General features: G+C 42.8%; 1 protein-coding gene across 10 annotated transcripts in view; it reads left to right on the forward strand.

The window, feature by feature from the left end:
* SPON1 (spondin 1) overlaps positions 1–22681 on the forward strand; it is a 416250-nt gene that overhangs the window by 87866 nt on the left and 305703 nt on the right. For 9 of the 10 annotated variants that reach the window (XM_039539043.1, XM_039539048.1, XM_039539049.1 and 6 more), the window contains one exon: positions 14637–14743. In XM_039539043.1, coding sequence (XP_039394977.1) covers positions 14637–14743 — 107 coding nt within the window. Of the gene's footprint in view, positions 1–92; positions 651–14636; positions 14744–22681 lie in introns of those variants that run through there. The other variant, XM_039539042.1, reaches the window with a different exon arrangement.

Genomic DNA, 22681 nt, shown 5'->3' on the forward strand with positions numbered 1-22681 from the left:
TCAGTCCATCCAGTTGAAGCTCCCCCCACTTTGGATGTCTTGGAGACAGCAGCGTGCTCTGCTATTTCACCAAACCCTGTGAATGCAGCTCTGCTAAGTAAACATTGCCGAGCTGCTAATCACAAGCTCTGAAACAAAACAGCACTTCACTTCGGGATCTGGGCAAGATCAGAGCTGGCTGCTCGCTCCCTCTCTCTCCCTCCCTCTCTCCCTCGGATCTCGCAGCTTTCAGACTCTCTCTCTTTCTTCCCATGCTGGAGAGAACTCGCAGGGTAAAACTGACAGAGGCTGTGGCTTTGTCAGAGGCTTGGCTGGCTTGCTTGTTTTCTCCAGAGACAAGGGGGGTATTTCCTAGCCATCCTTTCCAACCTGTTCATGTTGTGATCCGCAGCAGCAGCACCACAAAAAGTTGTTGGGAGCACCGAGGATGGGACTTCATTTACAACCCTTCGCTTTGCACTTTCTGGCTTTGACTTTTCCCTTAGTGGCGCTGGGTTTCTCTGATGAAACCTTAGAGAAAGCCACGAAATCAGAAGGCTATTGCAGCCGGATTCTGCGAGCCCAAGGCACCAGAAGAGAGGGATATAATGAATTTAGCCTGAGAGTAGAAGGCGATCCTGAATTTTACAAGCCTGGAAACAATTACAGGGGTAAGTCTTTGCAGTTCTGTAATTACACAATATAATAATAACAGTAATTAATAATGATGATGATGGTGACTAGAACAAGTGTCACTGAAACTAAAAGACCTCTGTGTGTGTGTGTGTGTGTGTGTGTGTGTGTGTGTGTGTGTGTGTAAGTGTAAAATCGAGACACTGGGGGGTACTTCCGCACACCGCTTGCAGTGGGGATGCTTTCACAGCAAGTGAGTGTGAGTTGTATTTCAGAGTAACACTTCACCCCAAATATTTCATTCGGCACTAAGGGGGATTTCCTGCTTCTTTCGTGTGTGCTAGCAGCTTTACGAGTGGCAGCCAGAGTCTACAGACCGCTTGTTCTATGGTGCAACACGGACTCCCCCTCTGTTACTCTGATTTCCCCCACCCCCAGCAATGGAGCACAGCAAAATGTACAAGATTTAGCATGCAGTGGAAAGGCAGATAAACTCGGTGCTAATTGTTCTTGCCCTCAAATATGAGTATTAATTTAATGAGTTAGCATAAGGGCAAACTGATGCAGGAGGCTGCTAACTTCCCAATTTCCCACTTACGTTTATCTCCCCCCACCCCCACGCGTTTTTGCTGGGGACATGAACAGATGGTTCAAGCAGGAAGGAGAGAGTGAAAGAGAGATGGTGCTAATGACCACTGTAGATAAGAGTGCTAGGGATGCATTCTGTGCTGAACACTGCACATATAATGCTGGAAATGAACTTCCTAAACTCATCTCAGCATTTTTGCATAATTAACAGGTGAAAGCAGTTTCAAGTCATTTTTTCTGCCTGATAATATTTATTTGGAAATAAACATCCTTCATAAACATTGTTGATGTCGTATTGAAAATACCACTTTGAAAAGAAACTGAACGTGCAGTTAGACATCTGATCTCTCATTACAGACTAATAAGTAGTGTATCAGTGAAACCATCTTTTGTGGAGAGCAAATAATTTTTTCAGAGCTGCTTCCAAGTGGTGGTTCTCCATCCTTCCCCCACTTAGTTAGATTCAGTATTAAGAGCAGTGCTCTTCCACTGGATGAACACAGCAATCTGAGTTCAAGTTGAAGAAAAATCATGTGCACTGTCTCATGGAATATAATCATTAGACTTAAATTCTTAGAGGGGAACATCCACTAACAGATTAACTGACATTTGACTTCTTAGCTTGAGTTTGCAAGACTTTATATTGCATGTCAGCTTATTATCTGTTCTAGTGGCACTACAGAGAAGCCTCAGGTTCTTGGGCAGTGACTTACACATAAATATTCTTATAAAGTTTTGCAAATTATTTCCAGTGAAAATGTCATTAGGTGTTTGATTCATCTGCTCAGAATATTTTATTTTATTTTATTTTTGAGATGGGGAAATAGATTTCTGAAACACATTTGGTGGGTATATTAAGTCTTATTACACAGAGGTCAATTAACAAAATAATCAGTTTAATGTATTTACATTCTTTTTTCATTATTAGCTCTCAGGTTCTTGTCCCTAACAAGTTATACTGTTTCAGAGTAGCAGCCGTGTTAGTCTGTATCTGCAAAAAGAACAGGAGTACTTGTGGCACCTTAGAGACTAACAAATTTATTTCAGCATGAGCTTTCGTGAGCTACAGCTCACTTCTTCGGATGCATAGAATGGAACACACAGACAGGAGATATTTATACATACAGAGAACATGAAAAGCTGGAAGTATGCATACCAACAGGAAGAGTCTAATCAATTGAGATGAGCTATCATCAGCAGGAGAAAAAAAACTGTTGAAGTGATAATTAAGATGACCCATAGAAGGTGTGAGGAGAACTTAACATAGGGAAATAGATTCAATTAGTGTGATGACCCAACCATTCCCAGTCTCTGTTTAAGCCTGAGTTAATTGTATCTAATTTGTGGCACTAAATGTTCAACTAAGCACACATGCTTATGACATTTAAGATTAAATTATTCAGATGACACCTAAACCTTAGCAAACGGTCTTTCAAGAATGCTTTACTAGAGTGTGGGTGGAAGATCGCTAAATGTTCCTGTAAGTATATTTATCAGCTCCAGCAAGAGTTAATGCAACTCGTTTCATGTACAATGTGGTGACATCATGCAAAGTTTTAACACAGGGCTATTGAGTTCATTTTCAAAAGAGTCTCCACTGGGAAATTAGAAATATCCTTCTGTGTTATACAAAGTGAAGAAACTGTATGTGATGAGAGAAGCTGGGACATTAAGGACAAGCTGGTTTCGTAAATTACCAAAGAACAAGAAACAGTGTTGTAGAAGACTCTGGGAACTTGAGCTGAGGCAGAGCCAAAATTAATCAAAGGCTGTTACCATGGGCCCAGGGCTGATTTAGGGTGACCTGGGGCACAAGGCATGCCCCCTAGGGGCTCCAGTAACCCTGATCCTTTCAGATCTGTGCCTCTGTTTTGGTTGGTGATGGAGGGGGCACTCGCATGAGTCTGAAGCTGTAGTAGTGGGAACCACTGCTGCTGTTCCAGTGCAGCAGGGAGCAGAGGACTCCAGATCACAACTGTCATTCACCTTTCAGAAGGCCTAGGGCCTTCCTATTCTCTAGCCTACTGCTGCTGCTTGTCTTTGGGTGGGATAGGATCCATTTGCCCAGAAGCAGGCACTAAGAGGGCTCTCTAGGTGGAGAAGTCTTGCTTGCTAGCCCTGTAGAGTGTTCTGAGTGGCAGTGATAGAGACAGGTGGTGTCCCCCTCACAGGGCTTTACTGCTCAGGGAGATGTTGGGATGGTGGTAGCTCATAGGTCTGGAACCAGAGGGGAGCATCTCATCAAAGGGCCTATAATCCAAGGGTGGCCTCAGGAATCATGCTAATCGTGATAGGAGCAGCTGAGGGCTGTGGTCATGGGGTTACTCCCTCCTCCAAGGGCCACATAAAAAACCTGAGGTCAGCATCTGGATGGCTCTGCCTCCCAAAGAAGAGGCAGCAGCAGTAAATGTGTCCCTTCTCCACCAGCTGCCCAGAGGAGAGGGAGTAAGGGTGGCTGGGGACTCTTTTTTTCTCCTGCTCTCTTCCTTTCCCTGGCTGCCAAGAAAGCAGCCACGTCCAAGGGCTCATTGGCTTTCCCCCAGCTGAAGTTGTTTGGCTGACGGCGTCTCCCAATATACTTATTTGAAGGCTCTAGTGCTCTAGCAATCGGATGGCAGGGCATTCCCTTTCCCTCGCCCAGTGGCACACAATCTGCTCCTCTGGCTCCCAGGATCATGTGACAACATTGTTCACATTACTGCATGGCCCTGGAGTTTAGGCTGGGGTAGTCAATAGGCAGACTGCAGGCCAAATCCAGACCGCCAGACACTTTTGAACAGACTGCAAAATCTTTTTATTTACTTCTTATCATCAATATTGTCATTGTGGTGTGGAAAAATGTTTCTCTGGAGTCTGCCCCTTGACTATATACCTTGACCAAGAAATTTGGACCTAGACAAAGAATAATTGACTACCCTTGGTTTAGGCCCATATGCATAGAACTATTGTGCCTGTTAGAAAATCCAGGCCATAATAGGCCTGCTGTTGCTCTCACTGAAGTCAAGGGCACAATTTCCATTGCTCTCAAAGAGAGCATGATTGGGCCTCCTTGTAAGCAATCAAACAGGGACTCAAACTTTAAAAATTATTCTTGGTAATAAAGTCTCAGAAGCAGTAACTGACAGTAATCAGTCCCAGCCTGGATACTTTATTAATCCTGTAGAGGCTTTAGCTCAGTTAGAAAACTGCATAACGTTATTTTACATGACAAGACAGAGTGGGTTCTATTCCCATAAATATGTACTTAAAAAAAAAAAGCCTAAAAAAGTCTGCAAGATGGATGTTTCACATGAGCATACAAATTGTTCCCTCCTCAAATTGTTATGCTATTGAAGAGAACAAGGGGGAGACGATTATAATCCATTTAAATGCTCCTTCCATTTGGATGCTGTTTCTGTTGCTAATGGAATTTTCATTTGCAGGTCTGTTCACCTTCTCTGAAGAATAAACAGTGTTCAAGGACCAGCTCAGATAAACATTGTGTGCTCCATTTGCATTGGTTTTCCAAGTGCTTCCCTCTTGAGTAGTGTTGAATCTCATTCTCTCTCTCTCCACCACACACACAAAGACGCACTTTTTAGGAATTTATTAACAACTTCTGTTCTGCACCTATCTGGGTGCTTCTGATTTATCTACCTCAGGAGTTTAATAGGCATCGTAATTAGGGTAGAAAGCACCTCTTACAACTAAAATGCCTTATTCTGTCTTCACTTATGCAACATACAACAGAGGTTTTTGCTTAATTTAAATGAGAAAGTTACACAATGTGGCTTCTTTGCCTAAAGCTGTGTGTGTTTAGAATCCTACCATGCAATTCTGACTGCATCCCACATTTAGTAGGGGGTGGAGGAGGGTAGAGAGAGAGTGTATATCCTTATAAAGGGGTTAGGGTTTGGCCAAGAGGTATAGAAATGATCCTCTGGCATTTAATCTCCCCCAAGAAAGTAAAATATACAAAATCCTTTTGCTTTAGGTTGAATATCACCCTTAGAGTTACATAGTCTTTACTTTGGTCTGTTATTTTCAATAAACAGTTTGATCTACATGTAAATCAACAATCATCCTAAATGACCTACAAAATAATATACATAGAACCTGTGTTATAATTTAGCTCAAGAAAGGGCCTTTATCTTTTGAGTCTCTATCAAGTAATGACACCCCCCACCTCTTGTATGAAATGAGACTGAGCTCTGACATAGAATCACAGTCATACAGTTATATAAAGAAACAAATATTGTAGGACCAATAATGATACAATGTGCATGCAAGTTACTATAACAAGCCTTTTTATTTAACAATTCTTCAAATCAAATCTTGTAAAGCAGTGTTACCTTAGCAGACTGGATAGGTCAGAGAACTAATAATAGGATATAAATACCTTCACTCCTACATCTCTGTGTTCAATGTAGCCCAACTCAGTAGTGTCCAAAAAGCTACCAAGCAGTATTACCTACTTCAAGCATTCAAAAATCATGATTCAGGTCTCAATATATCATGAGTAGCTTAAAAATCATGACATTTTTAAACAGTAGTAAATTTTGGACTCATTTTATTTGCTTTCTGAACAGGGGCGGCTCCAGAGCCCAGCGGGGCAAGCACCCGCCTGGGGCGGCCCTTTCCCAGGGGGGCGGCAGGCTGGGCCGGTGGACCTGCCGCAGTCATGCCTGCGGGAGGTCCACCGGAGCCCCGGGACAACCGGACCTGCCGCAGGCATGACTGGTCCCGCGGCTCGGCTGGACCTCCCGCAGCTATGACTGCGGCAGCTCAACCGGAGCCGCCACACCAGCGAACCGTCCGCAGCTGCGGGAGGTCCAGCTGAGCTGCGCGACCAGCGGACCCTCCGCAGTCATGCCCGCGGCAGGTCCGCTGCTCCCGCGGCTCGGGGGCGCCTCCCGGGCATGATTGCTTGGGGCGGCCAAATTTGTAGAGCCGCCCCTGTTTCTGAAGTAACCAGGTGCCTCCAGGAGCTGGGGCTTTAAAAAAAGCACCAAATATTGTGATTTTTGGCAACACAGTGTCCTATCTGAAATTAATTTAGATATCTTAGTTCATTTTTTCAGTGCCTTGGTGTCCTCATCAGTGAGCCACCACAAATGGGACACATTGCCAATCTCAACACACCAACCAAGGACAGAGAGGTCCATAAAGGCTGAGCTACTCTCTTGCTTCGATCTGGACCCCTGGGTTAGAATTTGGTGACACTGACAAGCAGGTGGAAGTTTGCACTGTATCTACAATACAGACCCATAAATTCAGTCATCAGACCTACCTGTTCAGCATCTTTCAGGAACACTAAGGGTGACATCCTGGCCTCATTCATGTCAATGGCAAAACACATCTTTAGGGACAGATGCAAAGCCTTTATATTGACTTTAGTAGACTTTGGAGCTAACCCTATGACAGGTTGTATAAACCAGCAGTTCTCAACTGGGGGGTTGTGCTCCCCCCCGCCCCGCCCTTGTAGGGGCTCTGCAGAGCCTGCTGCTGAAACCCGGTGCCCCGAGTGGTGCTGAAGTGGGGAGTGGTGTGGGGCTGAACCCCCCAAGGTCCCCCTATTTGCAGTCAGGAGTGGTGTGGAATTGAAACCCCGAGCTCCCTCCCACCCCTGCAGAAGTCAGGAGCGGTAGAGAATAGAAACCTTGAGTTCCGCTCCCGCTCCCCCTGCTGAAGCCGGGGGCGAAGGCTGAAACCCCAACACAGGCAGAAACCTTGGGCCCATGGGCAGTGTTGAGGGGGCACAAGGGTGTTGCCCCCCAAAACTGCTGTGCATTAACCAGAGTGGGGTAGTCCTGGGGACAGCTCCCCCACCTCCTTCTCCTCCTGTTTCCCAACCCCTCTTAGTCCCTGCCCTCTGGCCAGGTCCTAGGTGGGAAGCTGGAGCCAAGCAGTGTGGGGCAGCTGCTCCGCTAGCCAATGGGCAGTCATGGCATTCACCCAGCTGCTGCTGGTGCCTGAGGTTGTGGCTGCTCCTCAGCTCCCAGCCCCCTTTGACTGCTCATGTAGATGGTCAGACCTACCCAGGCAGCCCTAGGCCAGCTTAGCCCTCAGGGAGTAGTCACCGGTGCACAGCCCCAGACAGGCAGGTGGCCTGCTGAGGTGAGTCAGGGGGTGGAGGTGGTGCTGCCTCCCTGGACCCTGCTGTACAGAGCTGGCCAGAGGCCTGCCGCTCCTTGCCCACCCCTCCACCCCACCAATAGAAGTCAAACTATGCCTATGCCCAAGGGGTCCCATCCCTGGCCTGGAGCCCCGAGTCCTCCCCTCCCCATGCTGGACCCTGGAGTTTTTCTAGCATGTTGAGGGGGGCCTCAGAAAGAAAAAGCTTGAGAACTCCTGGTATAAACCCCACACCAATGATGAAGGGGTTAAACAGCTGCCATGGGCAATGCTGACCCCATTCCTTGGGCTCTGTCAATCATATCAAGGGTAGAATAAGGACTTAAAAGCAGGAATTTTCCAGCAGTTGCTTAGCAGTTCTGGAAGAGAGCAGATGGTAGCTCTACAGCTCCTAAGGGAAATTCCTGGGACGCCTTCAGGAGAACTGCCCTCACAAAGGCCATTTACAAGCACCCTCCCCCCATCCATGCTTACAAGGAGACAACAACACTGGTAGACCAGCCAGGTAGGTCCCAAGGCAAGCTGATTAGGTGGTTGATACCATTACCCTCTGCCCCTTTTTGAGTTATGGAATCTGAGGACATACAAAAAGGGACTAGGGGAGTGGGAGCCAAGAGCCCCATCTCATCCAAGCACAAGTGGACTATGTAACTCAGTTTGTATCACAGGATCCATTGTGTACTGTAAGCAAATGGGGGCACCTGAAGGATTGTTCAGTGTCCATACAGTAGGAGGCCCCATCAGCAGCCTGAAAACTGTGACAAGTCCTAATTTCACAGAGGGGGGAAAATAAAAAAGAAATGCTAATTGATTCTTCTTATTTATGTAGAATCGAAAATATAATAGATTCTTTATTGTTGCTCTGGATATTAACTATACTATGCCTGTTTATGCAATAAATGCAACTGTAAAACATATAGGTACTGATTCAGGAAAGCATCCCTATTCAGGACAACACTTCAATATGTATTTAAGTGTTGTCTTGAATGGGGATAGATTTGACACCTTGCTTGAATCGGGGCCATAGTCATTATGTACATACTAGTGTATTTTTCTTATTCCTTGGGAGGCAAAACCGTTTCCACAACAACCATCACTGTTCCTTCCTTTTTGGTGCCTGAAAAATCTGAGACAGAAATAGCAAATGGGCTTTATTAGAAGGATTAATGTAACTAAAAAGTATCACCAATCAGAAACAAAGAATCACCAGTCAGTTTGGTCTTGATTCCATTTTCTCTGGTTTGTAAGAAATCTCTTTCTCTCTAATGTAACAAGTTATAAGCTTATGTGATGAATGGTCTTTATGCCAACCAACCATTCCACATACGTGTTACAGTGTAAATCCAGCATCTGTAGTGAATCCCATTGAAAAGATAGAGACAATCATTCCAGAAGTAGTAATTTACACTCACAGTTTATGTCATAACCCTTGTCACGCAAATCTTGCCCCATACTCAAATTCTCATTTCCACTATCCAAAGAGAAATAAAAGTTGTGTGAGAGATCCACAGGATAATAGACCATAGCTATATGTAAGTCAAAAATTGCAGAATAGGACTTTAAATGTGGAAAACGTTCCTGTTCAAGGATATAAATGGATTTTGTGTATATTACCTATGTCCAAGGTCAGCCCACAATTGGCTTTTTCTACTCAAATTCATGGTCACTTAGATGTTGCTGAAATAACTATGTATTTGATATAGTCATATTTTTTCTCTTGAACTGTGACTAATCCATGGGAAAGTTTGCTACATATCAATAATTTTTGTGGGAATTAGACTCTGTCGGCTCCTCAGCAAGAGTGAATGGGTGCACTTCATTGACTTCAGTAGTGCTGCATCTGTTTACTCCAGCTGAGAATCTGGTCCTAGAGTTTCATTTACATTTATCAACTCCCCACCCTCATTGGCCTTCTGCACTGACAAGAAAATAACAATTATGATTATTATTTATTATTATTGCCATAGTGCCTGAAGGCCCAGTTAGAGATTGAGACCATATTGTGCTAGGCACTTTACGAGCATGTAATGAAAATACAGTCCCTGCCCCAAAGAGTTTGCAGTCTGATAATTAAGTTCCATTGAATGAATACAAACTTATGCTAAAAGTCATGACATTTTCAGGAATAGCTAACTTGTTGATCAATATTCTGCTCTTCTCTGGAAAAAACACCAACAACAACTTCTAGATCATTGTGAGCCAAATGCTGCACATATATTCACAAAGGTATTTTCAAATTAATTCCTCTGTTTCAGTGATTCTCAGTCTTTCCAGACTACTGTGCCTCTTTCAAGTGTCTGATTTGTCTTGCGTACTTCAAGATTCACCTCACTTAAAACCTACTAACTTACAAAATCAGATATAAAAATACAAAAGTGTCACAGCACACTTACTGAAAAACTGCTTAATTTCTCATTTTTAACCATATAACTATAAAATAAATTGCGATTCCCCCCCCCCCCAGGTTGACAAACACTGATACAGTATATAGAGCACTATAAATAAATCAGTGTCTGTATGAAATTTAGTTTGTACTGACTTGGCTATTCTTTTCATGTAGCCTGTTGTAAAATAACTGAATAAGTTGATGTACCCCCTACCTCCAGGTTGAGAACTATTGCTCTAATTGACTAGCTCTTTCCAGAGATCAGACTAGCTCAGGGGTCAGCAACCTACGGCACACGTGCCAAAGGTGGCATGCGAGCTGATTTTTAATGGCATGCGGGGCGGGCTAAGCCGCTCAGCCCGCCGCCGCTCTGGGGTTCCTGCTGCTGGCCCCTTGTCAGCCGGGGTCCTCCCTGCCACAGCCCCACTCAGCACCCGCTGCTGGCCTGGGGGAAGGAACCCCAGGCTGGCAGGGGGCTGAGACTCCAGCTGGGAGGAGCCAGGCCGAAACCCCAAAGCGGGGCAGGCTGAGCTGCTCAGTTGCTGCTCTGGGGTTCCAGTTGCTGACCTCCTGCCAGCGGGGGTCTGGATCTCCAGCCTTGCTCAGCCGCTTTCTGGCCTGGAGTCCCTGCAGGCCACCTGGGCTCTGCTCCTGGCCTTGGATCACTGTTCTGCAGCCTTCCCGCTGTGGCCCACTGTTTCCAGCCTGGGACAGTGAGGGTTGCACACGAGGCAAGAGGGGGTGCAGCTCAGCACCCCCATCTTAAAATTGCTTATCTCAGACCACACTGCATTTGACCTTGTGCCTGCCTTCTATCGCCATTTTTTTCCCCACTGAGAGTTGAAGGGAACATTTGACAAAATGGCAGCTCCTAAGAAAGTGAAGCTAGATGTCCGATCATTTCAGCCTGCTTGGACAGACACATTTGGATTTATTGAAAAGAAGGACCGTGCTATTTGTGCTTTCTGTTATGAAAGTGATGTTTGTCGCACGTCAAGTGTTGGACGACATTTTGAAACGAAGCACGAGAAAACTTTTCTTGATGAAGCAGACAAGACTGAATCAATCAAAAAGGCAGTAGCAGCCGATGAGAAGCAAAGCAGTGTTTTTAAAAGCTTAAGTGTAAGTAAAAAATCAAGCTACAGAAGGAAGTTACAAGATTGCACAGTGCATTGCAAAAAACAGAAAGCCGTTTACAGATGGGGAATATATAAAAGAAGTTTTTCTCAGCAGTTCAGAGATTTTGTTCAATGATTTGCCAAATAAAGATACAATCATACCTAGAATAAAAGAAATGCCTATCTCTGCCAGAACAGTTGAGAGACGCATAAGTGAAATGGCAGAAAACATTAAGAAAAAGCAGCTGACTGCATTGAAAGACACAGCAGTGTTTAGTGTTGCAGTTGATGAGAGTGTGGATATAAACGACGTTCCACGTTTGGCAGTTGTTGCAAGATACTGTGCTTCTGATGAAATTCAAGAGGAACTTTGTTGCCTAAAACCCCTGCATGGCACAACAAAGGGGGAAGATATAGTGGAAAGTTTTGTAAACCATTTTGAAGAATGAGAAGTTGACATCAGAAAAATATTTTGTGTGACAACAGATGGTGCTCCTGCCATGGTCGGAAAACAGAAGGAATTTGTAAAGTTACTTGAAGATCAAATTGGCCATCCGACAGTCAAATTTCACTGTATCATCCATCAAGAAAACCTGTGCGCTAAAATTTTTAATTCAGAGCTTAATAATGTGATGAATACAGTGGTGCGAATTATGAATTTCCTTGTTGCTCAATCTGCTTTGACTCAGAGACAATGTCAAGCACTGCTAGAAGAGATGGACAGTGCTTATAATGACATCCCACTTCACAGCAACATTCGGTGGCTAAGTCGCGGCAAGGTTTTGGTGTGCTTTGTAAACTGTTTTGATGCAATCAAGGCCTTTTTGTCAGAAAAAGAACAAAACTACCCCGAACTGGATGATGACAAATGGCTGTCCAGAAAGCTCATGTTTCTAACTGATATCACTGCTCACCTAAACGAACTCAACCTCTGTCTCCAGGGTGCAGGGCAAACAGTTCTGGATCTTTATGAAGCCCGGAAAGCATTTGTTGTGAAACTAGCAGTTTTTTCCAGGGATATTCAAACTGCTACTTTCCACTACTTCCAACTCATAAAAGAGCTATCGACATGTTGCACTGTCAATGTCGATGAGATTGGAAAGTACATGCAAGAACTGGAATCAGAATTTTCTGACAGATTTCAAGATTTCCAGTGATTTGGCCCAATGCTTTCTTTTCTAATTAAACCTGAAAAGTTCAACGAAAGTGACTTGGATTTGTCTGTATTTCAGTGGATGGGTGTTGAAGATTTCGAAATGCAACTCATTCAGTTAAAAAAGCTCAGAATTGTGGACATCAAAGTTTGTGGATCTGCGGAGCGCACTGGAAGCTACCGAGAGAGATCATGGGTCCTCTATTCTGACCTGCTGGACAGCCCTGCCAGTGAAATTTAACTGTTTGAAAATTGCATTTGCAATGCTTTCAGCATTTGGATCCACATACCTGTGTGAACAGGTATTTTCACACATGAAATCTGTCCTCTGTCCCTCTCGGAGCCGGTTAACAAGTGATCACTCAGAAGCCTGTGTGCAGCTTAAAGTATCCAAATACGTGCCAGACATTGGAAAACTCACCAAGGAAAAGCAAGGGCAAGGATCACACTAAACTGATAAGATCTGCATTTTAATTTAATTTTAAATAAAGCTTCTGAAACATTTTGAAAATCTTGTTTACTTTACATATAACAGTAGTTTGGTTATATATTATAGACTTATAGAGAGACCTTCTAAAAAACGTTAAAATGTATTACCGGCACGCGAAGCCTTAAATTAGAGTGTATAAATGAAGACTCGGCACACCACTGCTGAAAGGTTGCCGACCCCTGGACTAGCTCATTTAACTTAATTTTGGGGGGGGGTTTGTTCATCTCTCTGATCTGCCTTTCTTCATGCCTGACCAGAAGGAGATAGGTAGAAATCCTCCCAGAAAACCTATTCTTTTCTTTTTTCTGACCTAACTATACTAGATAGTGCTGGAAATCATCTGATAAATTCTGTCCTTGTGATATTTCTAGACCAGTGGTTCTCAGCCCATCGCTGCTTATGGCCCAGTCAACACACTGCTGCAGCCCATGTGACATCCTCAGGGCCATATAGCTAGTATATATTATGTGGATGCAACCCACATAAAACATAGAGAGTTTAATATGTGTCCCACAATGGTAAATAGGTTGAAACCCACTGTTCTAGACTAATTTCCAGATCAAGGAGAGCTACCTATGTTCCAGATAAGCAGCTACACTTTTGGACATTGAACAAATTCTAATATACAAACCCTTTAAATTTTACCTATCACTCTCAGACATTTCATTTCAACCACCGATGGCCTATCTGCGTCAAAGGGATTCTACCATGGATTTTCTCCCTTGTAGTGGCATTGATGGTGGGAATTGTTCACAAGGAATCAGGGGTTTTTCTCAGTCTTTATGGTGCCAACCAGAGTTTAAGGGTGTGAAAGTAGATTATGAAATGTCAGTATCTGCTTCATAGTTGAAGTTGAAGCTACTCTCACAGTGTAAGCCCAATTTTCAAACATCTATTTTTTCCCCCAAAAGAAACCAATTTCACATGGCCATTCTCATCCCAGGGTAGAATTTTTCTTGGAAGTTTGGAGAAAGTTAGAGTTATCGAGCCACAACTCTGTTCCCTTTGCACCAGTCTGGGAGCATAAAAGATATGGAGAGACAGATGTTTGTCACTTTGCATAAGGCACTGCTGGAAGGTTGTCAGATACAAGGGTGAAGAGGGCAGCATAAGAACTTAGGTAGAATGGGAGAGAATACAATAGAAAGATGGACTAACAGGAGAGTTTGGGAATCTCCCAAAGTAGGGGAAGTCTCCAGCAATTGTGAAATCAGAGAAGCCAGCTCTGAAGCACACAATCACCTCCACAGACACTTGAAGCATGGGGCATTCCTGGGCAGGCTAGGGCATTGGTAAGGGTGCTTTTGAGGTTTCTCTTTATTTATTTATTTATTTTTTTACTAAAGTCCATTGTGCTCTGTTAATTCATAGCTAGCAGTACAGTCTCCTGGGGTCAATTCTAGTGGTAAATTATGCTTGTGGCATGTTCAGCCCCAGGATGAGGGCAATGGAAAGTAGTTAATCTTGACTGGTGGATAAGGCATTTGTAGCTCAGTTGCAGGGCCGGCTCCAGGCACCAGCGAAGGAAGCAGGTGCTTGGGGCGGCCAATGGAAAGGGGTGACACGTCTGAGTCTTCAGCGGCAATTCAGCAGCGGGTCCCTTAGTCCCTCTCGGATGGAAGGACCAGCCACTGAATTGCCACCGAAGAAAGAAGCGGCGTGGTAGAGCTGCCGCTGAAGTGCCGCTGATCGCGGCTTTATCTTTTTTTTTGTGTGAGATTTCTCACAAAAAAAGCTGGAGCTGGCTCTGCTCTGTTGGACTCAGAGATTTGGCTAAAATTTTTCTTATTTTGCATTTAAAATTAAGGAAACATGGTATACGTCAGGGCCACATCCCTGCTCAGGAAAGAGCCAGAGCTACTGGGGGAAAGGCACCAGTAGATATGTCTCTGCAGCAAAATTCCCTCAAGAGTTTAGCATATTGACAGTCTATTTTTAAGAAAATCCATGGGTTGTAAATAACAGCAATGTTTCATATTAAGGCTGAGACTCATTGGCAGAATTGCATATGGAAGCTTGGACTGAACCTTCCTGCACTCTGCCTGACTGTACTCTATTAATCTTTAGCTTTCATTAGCACCAAATTAACACAAATATTTAGACAAAGCTGAAGAATAAACTGTTACATAGATTCTTGATTTCACAATCAACTATTTTTTTTCTTTTTTGCTTCAGTAACCCTTTCTGCTGCCACTCCAGCCTACTTCCGTGGATTCACACTGATTGCTCTGAAGGAGGGCAAAGAGGGAGACAAAGAAGATGATCATGCAGGAACCTTTCAGGTGAGAGACACTTCCTTGCCAGGGGCAGCTCCAGGCCCCAGCACGCCAAGCGCGTGCTTGGGGCGGCATGCCGCTGGGGGCGCTCTGCCAGTTGCCAGGAGGCGGCAGGCAGGCAGCCTTCGGCAGCATGCCTGCAGAGGGTCCACTGGTCCCACGGTCCACCGGAGCTGCGGGACCACGACCGGCAGAGCGCCCCCTGCGGCATGACGCCGTGCTTGGGGAGGCGAAATGTCTAGAGCCGCCCCTGTTCCTTGCTGACCTATGGCTTCAGTGATCCACACCACTGTGTGGTTGGCTCAAAGAGGAGCCATTACTAACATTAAAGAAGGCAAGATGTTGTAAAGCATGAAGATTTCTGTGGTCCTTGGCATGATGCAAAGGCAGCATAATTTACTTTGCATTCTGCTCTTCAGGAGATCTGCAAGGCACTTAAACCTTGACTTCAATGGAACTTCATCACATCTTAAAGTTAAGCTTGTGCTTAAGTGCTTTGCTGAATCAGGGCATAATAGATCAGAGTTTGGGCTGGATATCCTGCTACACCTCCACCTTAGTATAACGTGACCCGATATAACACAAATTCAGATATAACGCGGTAAAGCAGTGCTCCGAGGGGGTGGGGCTGCGCACGCCAGTGGATCTAAGCAAGTTCGATATAACATGGTTTCACCTATAATGTGGTAAGGTTTTTTTGGCTCCCAAGGACAGCGTTATATCAAGGTAGAGGTGTATTCAAATACGGTGGTGGTTTAATCCATACATTTCATCTTTTATATTTCTTTTCTTACATGTTTTTGTCATATAATATATCTCTTTCAAATACAGCTAATGTTTCCTGGTCATTTCTTTGGTTGTAACCATCTTACTAGTTACATATTAGAGTGTGATAAAGATATGTTGAATAGTAACTTGCTCTGTTAATAGTCCCAATTAAGTCAATGGGGGAAAGTGCTATTTAACATGATTAAAAATACCACAATCTGGCCCTTTGGGTGTTATCAGAGAATAGTTAGGGTTCTTTTGAAACTTGGCATTCTTTCAGTTATTTCATAACCACATTACATGACAGATAATTCTGCACAAAAGTAAGAATAAGTATTACATTTTTAAATTAGACAGAAATCATGCAAGTCTTGTCCAAGATTCCTTGTTGAGCTGTTCGTACTGAATTTTCAGTATACAAATATCATTATGGATGATATTGTGCACAATTAATAGAATGGACAACAAGGATAGCTAGGTATAATAATAAATTAATAAGACTGGCAACTAGCATTCAATAAAAGATTGGCAACTAGCATTCAAGAACAAACACATATTTTAAAGAGAAAAATGCAAAAGACTTTATTTTTGGTAAGTAACAAGGAAAGAGATGTTAATATCATCCCACTGTTCCCTCTTACAATTTGTTTTGGTGCTGTCAGACAGTAAATGTCACCAGCATATTCAATATATTGAATATTTGTCCTATTTCCTCATATCTGGAATATTTGGCAGTGGATTTCAGACTTCTGTTTGTGAAGTTCACAAGAAAAACCTAGACATACATTATGTTGATTTGATCCTAGAATTTGGCCCCCAGAGTTAAGCCTCTTCCTAGGCACACTGCTGACCTGGAATAGATTTCAATTATGAAGACATCTAATGGAAAGGGATATTTGGCTCAGTTTGGACAGTGGAAGGGGATTCAAATAAAGCATAATCCACTAGTTAGGAAGTACAAATTATTGTGGTTCATTTAATAATTACCATTTTTTTTAAAAAAAGGTTCCTTTCCTCTTTCTAGTTAGTTATATTCCCACTTCTAATATTGCATTGAAGCTAAAATCTAATTAATTTCTCCGTCACTGGCCAGTGTGGGAAGTTATGCCTGAGCATAAATTTCAATGCAAAGTGCATTTCTGCAGCATAATAGAGTCAGAAACTCACTTAGTTTTGCAGAAATGGAGAACAATTTTGAAGCCAGTAAAGAGTAGGTAGCAAATAGAAATTTCTAAACAGCACAAAATCACCTAATGGATCTCAGTGGAGGGATGATTATTAAGATGTTTAATTAGTTGTATTATACTGCTGGCAAGCTGAAATCAGTGTTTTAATTGGCAGATGAATATTTCAGAAGTGGTGCATACTAAATTAATATTTCTGTGGCACAAACAGTACTCATTGTCTCCTTCCCCCTGCATAGATACTATTAACTGCTGTTCTTCAGGTTAGCAGCTGACTATGATATCTGCATTCATAAAAGATTTAAATATAGATTTGACTGACGTATATTCCTGTGGCATGGCTAGATACTACCAGTCAGAGAGAGAGACTTTTTAAACGCTGTATCAGGTTTGCACCGTGTCTTGACTTATGATGTAAAGTCACCAGAGGTGAGCAAAAGTTTTGCAAAGGAAATAAAAACTATGCGCAAGACAGTTTGTGTGAAGGATAGCTACAACACATGTTTTCTGTTTGAAAATGGGAGAAAATGGGATATTTCTCAAAAAAAAAAAAAAAAAGGGAACAAAATCAGACAAAAGGATTTGATCCTGCTTCTGGACCATGAGCGTGGCTCCCTGCATCCATGAAGCGTCCCACTTACTTCACGGAGCCCATGCTAGTAGACTCCAGTACAGGATCATTACCAAATTTATGAAACATGATGCATTTGTATATATTGTGCAAAATGTAATGAAGTCGTGAAACAAGATATTCATTCATGTAAATATGAGCCTGTAGTATATCCATAATGGGACAAATCTTATGCTTTTTTTTTTCCCCTCACAAATATGTACACGTCATTGCTAATATTGTGAAAGCCATTGCCATACAGTACCTGAAGGACTGCATTGAAATGCATACTGTACATGAGGGAAAATTGTATCTACATTGTATAATCCGGTGAAGATTCCACTGCAGCCATGGATTATTGTATGAAAATACATATCCATGGAGAGTTAAGAATTAAATGAGGCCTGCTTCACCACTGCAATGTTGCATGGTTTCAGTGGAGTTATGCTGACATAAAACTGGAGTAACAAAACGGTGGATAATCTCAATGAATGATACAAAACTGAGGGGAGAACTAAACGGGGAATATTTTATTGCACTCAGAAAATAAGCAAAGAATGAAAGAAAAAATAACAACAATGCCAGCTAAAATAAATGAAACTTTTAAAAATAAAATAATATATTAATCCTCAAAAATTGAGTTGCCATAATTTTTATTTTTAAGACCAGTCTTTTGAAAACATTAAAATGGCAGCAAAATCTTATCCTTTGTAAGCTGCTTAAAATAAACAAATCTGCATAAGGATTCTGTGTTATTTATCATTGTCAGCAGGGAGGTGGAGAGCAGATCCTGAAAAATGTCACAGAGCACACAAGAAGTTAAATTAGGATGTCAATATTATTCCGTTTGGGATACAAACTACAGTGCTGTGTAACTTTATAAAAAGTCAGGCATTCTAATTAATTGTATTTTCATTGAGTGAATAAGTCAGAATTATGATGATTATTTTCTAGTGAAATATTTATTAATAAAGGCACCACCACTGTTTTCAGTGGTTGCAATCATGCTTGAATCTGGCTGATGTTCCAGCACTTTGAAAATCACAAGCATTTCCTCTGCTGCAGTAAATGGCTACCTTGGGTCAAGTCTGCAGGGGTCCCCTTTTGAAATCCTCTTCTGGCTCATTTACTTTTGTAGGTTAAGTAACTCAGCAGATATGGTCAAACTTCATTAATCATTAATCAACAGGGTCTTGATCTCATAAATGGTACAGCTGTTACTTGGACAATGCAGGAGGTGGATGGGTATTTTCTTCACTTTTTTTGGTTATCTTTACATTAATCAGGGCTAGCCCTATACCAAATGGGGCCCCACACGAGAAGCATCTTTATTTGTTAAACTTTTGAATATCTGATTTTTACTGCATTTGTAGCCCATTTCACAATACTGATGCACAATTTGCATGCATGATTTATCCCTGTTATACAAGATGATAAATTTGCATGCTAGGATCTGTAAATCTGTATTTATTCATGCCATATATAAGCAAATAAAAATATTGTTTCCTCTAAGCTTATAGAAACTTTTAAGAATAACTGAAATGTACTAACATGAAGAAATTGAACTGTGCACCAACATTGTCTGGTCCAGTATTAAATAGTGTTATAGTAGGTGACAGCTTTAGAATGCTAACCCTAGTCCTTTAGTGCAAAAGCTTTTTATTTCTCGCCTTTGCCCAAGCAAACTGAAGGACAGCGCTAGAGAGGTCTGGCCAATGGCATTTTCAAGCGATAAAATAGCAAGCGATGGCAGTCTCTTGTTAGCCAACATCAACTGAAGATATGTTTTAATGAGCCTGAGTTTCGAAAAGCTGCATTCACCACTCGCGACTTGGCAAAGGAAGTAACAGTATTTCATTTATATCGTTACATACATAGGGGTTCAATACATACCTCTCACATCTCATTAAATATGTCCTTTATTAGTCATTGCTTGAACTTTTCAAGTCTTAAAGCACAAGTACACTTTCACAATTACACAATAAAACAAGGTTCACAATATCGCAGCTGGGCTTTCACTTCACTTCATTCTTATATCTCACTGATTGACTGGCAATGCCCTGCCCCTTATATACCTGCGAGGGCATGGCTGACAATATTCTAGGAGGTTCAAGGAAAATGTAGTTCTCAGAAAGTCTGGAAGGTTCTGTGAGATTCTACAAAGGTCCAGAACATTCTAGGAGGTTAGTGAAAAATTTATCCACATACTGAATACCTGAAACATTTTATTTCAAACTTTCTATTTTCCCTTTTGTCACTAAAAACAGAAACAGCACCCTGAACCTGGCAAGCACCAACCCCAGCATCCTAGGCAGTCGCCTTACCCTAATCCTGCTCTGATGTTAATCACATGAATAAAGATGCATTGCTGAAAGTGATCCAAGTTTATAGTTTAGGCCACACTAATCTAAATCTACTTTATAATAAGTGAGCAAGATGAGGCACTTTAAACAAGAATCTCAGGGCTGGCCTTTACCATGAGGCGAACTGAGGTGGCTGCCTCAGGTGCCAGACTGTTGGGGCGGGGAGGAGGTGCCACTAGGACCCAGAATGTAGAAAATTGTGTCTGCTGCTGGTGCATATGTATTCTCTCTGCTCTAGATGCACAGAGATCGTGGAGTGCTGTGCTGGAGGAAGGAGGGCACAAGAGATGTAACAGGCAGGCAGGAGAAAAGGTGAAAGGGAATAACAGAAAGCAGCAGCAGCTGCAGGGAGAGAGAGGAGGAGGAGCCTCTTATGTACCTCTCTAGCACCCCTAGGAGCCTGGACTGATTAACAGCAGCTTCTAAGGGAGCTTCCTATTTCCTACTGCTTCCCTGAACCCACTTGAGAACAGGCAGTCACCTGAAGTAGTAGGAGCCAGTTAGGCCTTTAAGATGCTGATATCTTCCCTCACTCAGGCCCTGCTACCAGACTGCTTATTTGTCCCCTTCAATTGAGTGTTGATATCCACTATAGCTGGCACAGAACAGCAGTCATGAGTGAAAGAAGAAAACGCCCCTCTGGGGCAGCATTCAGAAAAAGCAAGCAAGCAAAGGAAGCTTTTCTGAGATACATAGACACAAATGTTCATGGTGAGCCTTCGGGCCCCAGTGAGGATGTGAGTGGTGAGAAGATGCCTGATCTTCCAGTTAGTCAGAGTGCAGGTGACCTGGCAGCTACTGCAGCATCCATATCTCCATCACAAATGGATGTAACCATGCACATTCCTGAAGAAAAGTAGATCAGAAAAGAGTGTGGTGGAGGCGCAAGAAACAGCGGCTGCTGAGTTTAGTTCCTTAAGTCTAGATGATCCAGGACTGTGGACCAACTTGAGCAGTAGCCTGAGGGACTTCCTTGTACTGCATGGGTCACAGGAAGTAAAAAACTTCATGTTCCCCAAAGACAATTAAAATAGAAGTTTAAATCCAACACATTACTGGCATGAAATCCCCAATGGTGACAAAGTGGAGAGGCCATGGCTTATGTACTCAAAAACCCAGAATGCTGCATACGGTTTTTGTTGCAAACTCTTCCAGTCTAATGTTCCAGTCACATTGGGTTCTACAGGAACAAAGGACTGGAAAAATCTGGCTAGAAATTTAGCATGCCATGAGAAGGCAGCAAATCATCAGAAAGCATTCCATAGGTAGAAAGAGCTTGAGATGAGACTAAGGTTAAAGGCCACCATAGATAATCAGCATCAGGAGAAGATTGCATCAGAGTCTCTTTACTGGCCACATGTTCTGAAAAGGCTCATTGCCATTCTGAGAATGCTTGCTACCCAAAACCTAGCACTGCATGACACTTCAATCAGCTGTATGTGCCAAACAATGGAAACTTCCTTAAAATTGTGGAGCTGATGGCTGTGTTTGATGCTGTACTCCAGGAGCATCTAAGAAGCGTCACCACCCAAGAAATGTACATACACCACTACCTTGGAAAAACAATTCAAAATGAGATCATACAGTTACCGACAACAAAAGTCAAACAGAAGACTGTGGCAGATCTGAAGTCAGCAAGATAGTACTCTGTTATTCTGGACTGCACACCTGACATCAGCCATATGGAACAAATGGCTTTAATGGTGCGTTTTGTAACAACAACAGAACCTAGCAAAAATATCCCTGCAGTGGTGACTGTCAGAGAGCATTTTCTAGAATTTATTGACATTGATGATACTACAGGAGCTGATATGACAAATATGCTTCTTAAAAAGCTGGAAGATACGGGAATTGCGATAGCTGACATGAGAGGTCAAGGCTATGATAATGGTGCCAAAATGACAGGAAAGAACAGAGGAGTGCAGACACGGATCCAAGAGTTAAACCCTCGAACTTTTTTTGTCCCATGCAGTTCTCATTCATTGAACTTGGTGGTCAGTGATGCAGCGCCAGCTTCTAGTGAGGCTGCTGAATTTTTTAATGTAATTCAAAGCATCTATGTATTTTTTGAAGCAACATCTGGGAACATCCTCTCTGGCACTGAAACCACTGAGTGCCACACGACGGGAAAGTCGAGTGAATCATAGAGTATCAGGGTATCAAAGCAGGACCAATCCCCAACTAAATCCCCAAATGACCCCCTCAAGGATTGAACTCATTAGCAGGCCAGTGCTCAAACCACTGAGCTATCCCTCACCTATCAAACACCAAATTGGGAAGATAGATGATGCCATAGTTGCCATTATGGAGGATAAGGCTATGACAGGAACTGTTCGTGGGAAAACAGTGGCAGAGGGAAATGGAATCACCAGAAACATACATAACTTCAAATTTCTGTGTGGCTTAGTGTTGTGGCATGACATACTGTTTGAAATAAATGTTATAAGTAAGAGACTCCAAGGTGTTGACCTTGATATATCTGGAACAATGGCACAACTGGACAAAGCAAAGTCATACCTACAGTCTTACCAGTCAGATGAGCGATTTCAAACATTCTGAAGAATGCACAGAAGTTGGCAGAGGAACTTCACACTGAAGCTATTTTCCCACCCATTCAATAATACAAGAGTCACCGAAGAAGAAGACACTTTGATTACGAGGCACGGGATAATCCCATAAGAGACCCCAAACAACAATTCAAAGTTGAATTCTTTAACCAGGAGCTAGATTGTAAATACAGTCAGTTGAAAAACATTTCATGCAGCTCAAGGAACACAGCAGTATATTTGGGATGTTGTATGATATTCCAAAACTCCTCACTATACCTGAAGAAGACCTACACCAGCAATGCAGGGCACTAGAGACAGTGTTGACACATGATGACAAGCGCGATATTGATGCAAGTGATTTAGGTGATGAACTGAAAGCCCTTTCAAGATACATTTCAGCAGGATCAACTCCAAAGGCTGTTCTTGGAATATATGTGCACAAATAAGATGACCACTCTCTTTCTAAATGC

This window comes from Mauremys reevesii, linkage group 4, assembly GCF_016161935.1.
Source record: "Mauremys reevesii isolate NIE-2019 linkage group 4, ASM1616193v1, whole genome shotgun sequence".
Classification (NCBI taxonomy): Eukaryota; Metazoa; Chordata; order Testudines; family Geoemydidae; genus Mauremys; species Mauremys reevesii.